The sequence below is a fragment of the Hyalella azteca genome, unplaced genomic scaffold (assembly GCF_000764305.2).
Source record: "Hyalella azteca isolate HAZT.00-mixed unplaced genomic scaffold, Hazt_2.0.2 contig17346, whole genome shotgun sequence".
NCBI classification, from domain to species: Eukaryota; Metazoa; Arthropoda; class Malacostraca; order Amphipoda; family Hyalellidae; genus Hyalella; species Hyalella azteca.
The window spans coordinates 244,703-250,722 of record NW_025947133.1 but is presented as its reverse complement, the minus strand read 5'-3'; the positions used below and the strand labels follow the sequence as shown (position 1 = coordinate 250,722).

Below are 6,020 nucleotides of genomic sequence, written 5' to 3'. Positions count from 1 at the left end.
ACTTTCAAACGTCATTGCGTGAAGGTCGTCGATTTCATTGTTTCCAGTGCATTTGTTTGACTTTCAAACGTCATTGCGTGAAGGTCGTCGATTTCTTTGTTTCCAATGCATTTGTTTGACTTTCAAACGTCATTGCGTGAAGGTCGTCGATTTCTTTGTTTCCCAATGCATTTATTTGACTTTCAAATGTATTGTGCGTCAGTCGTCGATTTCGTTGCTTCTAAAAACTGAATATATGAGTTTGATCTGTTGAAATGCCTAAAATCGTTTTGATATTCTACCGGTAAACGGGTAGTATTTTGTTAGGAAATTGTTGTTCTTCCCCGACAATTTCTCCATTTTGCGTAATTGTTTTTTGCTGGTAAACAAATTGTATATTTTTAGGATTTATTTGGGCCGCATACAAATGTCATAGCAGGAGGTTGTGCCAAATATAAAAGATGAGTTTTTTAATCGAAGTGGGGAGTGGAGGGTTGGTTGGCCACAGCTCTAAATTTTGTTTGGGTACTGGTAGTTTTATGTGATGGCTACAAGTTATCTGAGTTATCTTACAGACTAACCATATTATAAAAAGCTTAGGTAATATTTGAAATCTGCAGCATTCCAATAAGAAATCAAATCGACGATCATGCCTGAATTTTTTCATATATACTCGATTTATTAATATAAGCAGGTTTGAGAAAATGTATCAAAGTTTCATGCGTTATACCAATGCCAGAAATTACAGTTAGGATCGTTTGTTACGACCCCAGCGAGGTAACTTCCAATGGCTCATGGTGCGGGCAATGCAAGAAGCAAGGCATTTACCACGGGATATCTATTGCCTTTGGATAAGTACTTTAAGTACTTTGCAGCCTAATTCATTTTCCGTTGCAGGCTAATTATGACCACATAAGTGTAGAGCTAGATTAGGAATAGCATCAGAGCTCCAGTTCACTATTTGGCAAATCTCTTGTGACCCAAAAATTCATTCATTCCCCTGGCAATGCAGATTACCATTAAAAATGCCTATTTGCTGTCAAAAGTAAATCGGTTGAATAATGCATGGACGTGTTGTATATGTAATCATTAAATAATTCAATTTAATTCAAGAAATCAACCCTGATTTGATTTCTATTTATCACTGAGCTCCTCTATATATAATTCCTGCAGATGCTTAGACGCTGATGCTTAGACCGGCCGAAGTTCGCCATGCATAACAGTTTAGGATCGACATCTGAGTGAATGTCACAGTGATTCAGAGCAATTCAGAGTCTTACAAATCAATTCAGCGGGCAAAATGTATTAGTTTCATGGTAACGGCAAAATTTTATTTCATAGATGGAATAAATTTCTTGCGAATATTTGATTTCTATTTTGTCCAAATGAAAAGTTGAAGGTAAAGTTTTCCAAACTTTCTTGTAAAAAATTTGCTGGCAAGCGCTCGTGGCATTGACTAGGTAGCAGTTGTTTGAACACTTGCTTTTCAAATGTTTATACCAGTAAATATAGTCTATTCCGCTCGACTCACTCAAGAGCTGAATAAAGAGTTTGATCAATATTGAAGTTACAACTATCGAATAGAAATTCCAGCGGTGAACATATATACTTTTGCTAGACTATTATTATATCTCCACAGCACATCATTCATGTTCCGTACTCATTCGCTGCTTTTTAGAGTTCAGCGTTTTTTCTTTTGCTTATGTATCGCGTAAAAATGATTTTTGATTCCTGTCATGTTGCAACTTTTTCATAGAATTTCATTTCGTTCACGGCGCAATCTTTTGCTTTTCCAGTACTAATGATTAAGGACCACGACCATTCTTGCTAACTTGGCTCAAATTTCTTAATTTTGTTCTATATTCCTGCATTATTTTTTCTTCCAATAAGAAGTTAACCAGGAAAATTGCATAATATGAACAGAATTAATTAATCCTCTTGTATATAGTATTTTGATTAAATTCGACAGCACTAGGCAGAGCCGAGCTGATATTTGATGGTACAAAAATAAATGTGTTCTGGTAGTTACATTCAAACTATACAACACAAACTTCTCATGCCATGATCTTATGTATGACTAGAGCATGCAATGTTTATGTTTATTGAGGTTTAGCGTCTGATATTCCGCGGCGTGAAACATTGAATTCGATAATTTAGTTAATTAAAAGTTATATCACTCTGAAAAAATGTATATAGTTTCTCTGAAAAAATGTATTTCAGTTTTTTTTATTTGCAAGGTCTTTTGTCACGCTCATGGTTACGTCATGATATGAACTATTTAATTGTTCATTCGATTTTGTAAATGTACTCGTAAAGTACGCAACACAAAAATGTTCTCAGATAACAATTTTTAGCACCTGTCTTGCCATTGCATTAATTTCATTACTCTTTTCTTTCGATACATCGGTTCAAAAAATTACCGGGTAAATTTTTCATGAGTAAAATTTTTCACAAGTATAAATAATTTATTCTGCTTCAACTAGCTCATCTGTAACGCAAAACATCGATTTGTTGCAAGGCCCTGGAGCGAAGGGCATACATGTCTCGGATGGACATCATTTCATTAATTGCGTATTTTATAACTCAAATTAATTTATCAAACAAATAGGTCTTATCTATGAGACCGTTCCAATTTATATATTAACTATAAGGTATAGCTACGAACAAAAGAATAAGCTCATGTTATTGCGTTCTCATGTTACCCGTGTAAATACCGTGGTGAACACTTGTTTTCCACAAGCAATGTTCGGATGCTATGTTTTGTACACGTCAGCAATTGAATGTTTAGACCACGTCGGTGTAATATAAACTCTCTTCGAGCAAAGTTTAACAAGAGCTTTGAGAACCCAGGAATCAAGTTTCTGGAAATGAGTTTACCAAATTTTTACGTAATAACAAATGTTTCAATGAATGGGTTGCATCAGCCGCATTACATTTGAACGCATTTATTTGAACGCATTTGATGCTTAGTACACGTGTAAATATCGCGGGTGAACACTTGCGACATAATTCTTGTCTTGCAGAGCGCTGGTGCAGAGCGCTGGTGTGGCCAGTTCGAGTGCGACCCTCGCCTGAGCAACAACAACTGATGGACGCGCCTGCCTTACTTCTCGCGCTGCTGGTGGCGGCAGCCTCAGCAACGGTGGGGAATATATACTGTTAAATATTAATGATCTCTAAATGCTGTTGCTTAATTTTGCTCTATATGTTAACTGTATTTTTTTCTATTTACTGCTGGTGGCGGCAGTTTCGCCTGCCTCGGCAACGGTGGGGAACACATACTGTTAAATATCAATGGTCTTGAAATGTTGTTGTTTAATTTTGTTTTATATGTTAATTGGTGTTTTCTGCTGGTGACGGCAACCTCGCAAAGGCAACGCTGGGGAATATATACTTGTTCAAATTACTAACCAACCAGACATCTAATTTTAAAATAACATTGAATAAACGTTGTGTCGCATAATTAAACTCTTAATCAATGTTGTTTCCATCTCATTTGCCTAAAAGGTCGTGATCTGAAAATGTTTTTTAATTTTTTTTACATGAATAATGTTGTTTTGGTGAAATACTTATTGTTTCATTTTAATAATGTATTAAATTCAAAAAATTTCAGGTTCAAACTATTTTGCAGACGCAAAATAATTAGTTAGAAAGTTTGAGTGATATATGAAGAAAGCTTTGTCTGAAAACAATCTTTGAGACTATTGCTATAAAATTGTTGCCCACATAAAAAAGGACTGCAACTTTGTTAATTTATTTTTACCTGTGTAGAACACATAAAAATGTTATTATAACATCTCAAAATGTTAATAATTCACCGAGTAACCCTGAATTTTTTGGTGAATTTATTCCACCTTTCATTTTGTTTCAGGATCAGACATCGTCTGCTGGAATGCCTCGCGCCAGCGAATCCTCGGAAACGGTGGGTAAATTTAAGCGACTTCAAGATTCTCACAAATGATCGTGTTTTTTTGCACAATTCCACGAATTAATAATCGGATGACCAATTCTAAACTGTATTATGAATATAAAATAATGGAGATGCATAACTGAAGACATAAATATAACCATGAAAAATTGTGTACGTGAATTAGTGTTTTTAATCATGTGGAATTTTTTGCACTATTGTTCATTGTCTCTTGAAAAAAAATATGCGAGAATATTGCCAGCAGAATTTCTTTAGGGTGAATTAGACTGTCTATTTATTTCCATTTGTTTCGCATTTCATTACTTTTTAAATTAATTCTTCATCGCAAAAAAAATCTAATATAATATTCCATGCACTACTTATGGGTTAAAATAGCTGGTATTCAATGCTGTAATCGCATTCCACTTACTTTTACCTCTAAGTAATCGACGGTTTTATCACTTGCAGTTTGTCCTGCAAACGAACCTACAAAGCAACTTATTCTCAACCTGCGCTGCGGAGGCGAACTCTGTGTCAGGAAGCCTTTACTCCATCGACATGGGCACCTCAGAGTTCGTACAGGTACAGCTGACAAGCTCGAGCACTCAAAACATCACGTGGGTTGTCAAGAGCGGCGTCAAGTCTACCATCGATTGCGCCCAGGCTACTTTGGATGCAGGTGATCATACATATTACACAATCAGCATTATCTCAGTTGTTTTTTGTCAAAGTTAAACGATTTCAATTTAAATTTATTATATCATTTAATTTTTAAAAATACTAAGGAGCTCGATTTGTTCACAGTATGTTTGTGAAGTACGCAATTGTGCACAAATGAACCATTTTTTCATCTTTTAATTCACTTAAATCAGGCAACAGTCTAATTTCAGTGAGAATATTAGGAATTATAAGAAAATAGTTTATAGTTTGTTTCTTTTTTGACTAAAACGCCTGATGAAATGCGCTTATTTCTTCATGACGCATCACGAACGCTAATTTTGTTCCTGATTTACAGGCAAACTCATGTTCAAGTACAGCGGCGGCACCTGCAGTGTCGCAGAGAATGGGGTCTACGATCCAAGCCAACCCTCGTGTACTGGCGAGACGGTCTACGTTCTAATCCCTAGTGAGAAGCAGGGCTGGTCAGGGACCGTATTATTAAAACTCATTTTAGAACATGTAGCAGTTCTAGTACACGTAGCGGCCTAGGTACACGTCGAAACCGATTTATCGTCTGTAATCAGAGGGTATAACTTGAAAAGCCGTCTGTGAATGACTGACCGAGTTACGAAATCTCAACTATTTTTGATTGTACGGCCCCAATGCTCTGATTAAGTTGTCTCTCGATTCCCAATTTGCGGCATTTGCGTAGCAGTGCGTCATTTTTGAATACTAGGTTTGACATACAATCAATGCGTTTCACGAAAAGCCTATTTTGGTTAAGTCATCACACTATTCCCCAGATTGAAAATAATTATTGTTCACGAATTAATGAACCATAGTAACATATAATACTATTTAATGCATCTCCTCTTAAAAACGCGTATATTTATTCATATAATTGTTTTGTTGTCGAATATTTGAACATTTTGTAGACGAATACAACCTCATATTAGCGCGGCTGCGTTCCTAACATGCTCGTGTGTTCTGGTATCTCAGAACCGACGGCATGCTTCACCTCCCTGGGCGCGTTCTTGGACGGTGAGAGGATAACAACCGACGGCAATTGCACCTCAAGCTGTGCTGCAGGCAGCGTAGTGGGCGGAGGTGAGAAAATGAAATTTGCAATTTGAAAAAATATTGTAGAGACTTTCACGTGTTGAAAAATTGCACGAGTCGTGAATGTTAAAAATTGTAAACCAATGCTTGGTACTGTAATGCATCAAACAGTAGTATACCAATCTGAACTATACCAATCAGCAGTTTACCAATCATGACTACAACAATCTGTAGCAGCGGTTTACTAATCGCCTATTTGAGATCTCTCCAAAATAATACATTTAGTTTAACTCATTTCTCTATGCACAGAGATTAGAACAGTGATAATATTAGATACTATACGTCCAGACAGTCAATATGAAACTTTTCCACTCCAAAAGATTACGTGGTCTAATGAGTTACTTTATTGATTTCT

The 6,020-nt window shown here is 36.1% G+C and overlaps 1 protein-coding gene across 1 annotated transcript; it reads left to right on the top strand.

The window, feature by feature from the left end:
* Window positions 1-2,964: 2,964 nt before the first annotated feature.
* Window positions 2,965-5,679, top strand: LOC108677289. The gene is made up of 5 exons (XM_018165495.2): window positions 2,965-3,121; window positions 3,851-3,901; window positions 4,355-4,565; window positions 4,902-5,012; window positions 5,546-5,679. Exons 1-5 carry the CDS (start codon window positions 3,068-3,070, stop codon window positions 5,677-5,679), a joined length of 561 nt encoding a protein of 186 aa, XP_018020984.2. The 5' UTR covers window positions 2,965-3,067.
* The last annotated feature ends 341 nt before the right edge of the window (window positions 5,680-6,020 follow it).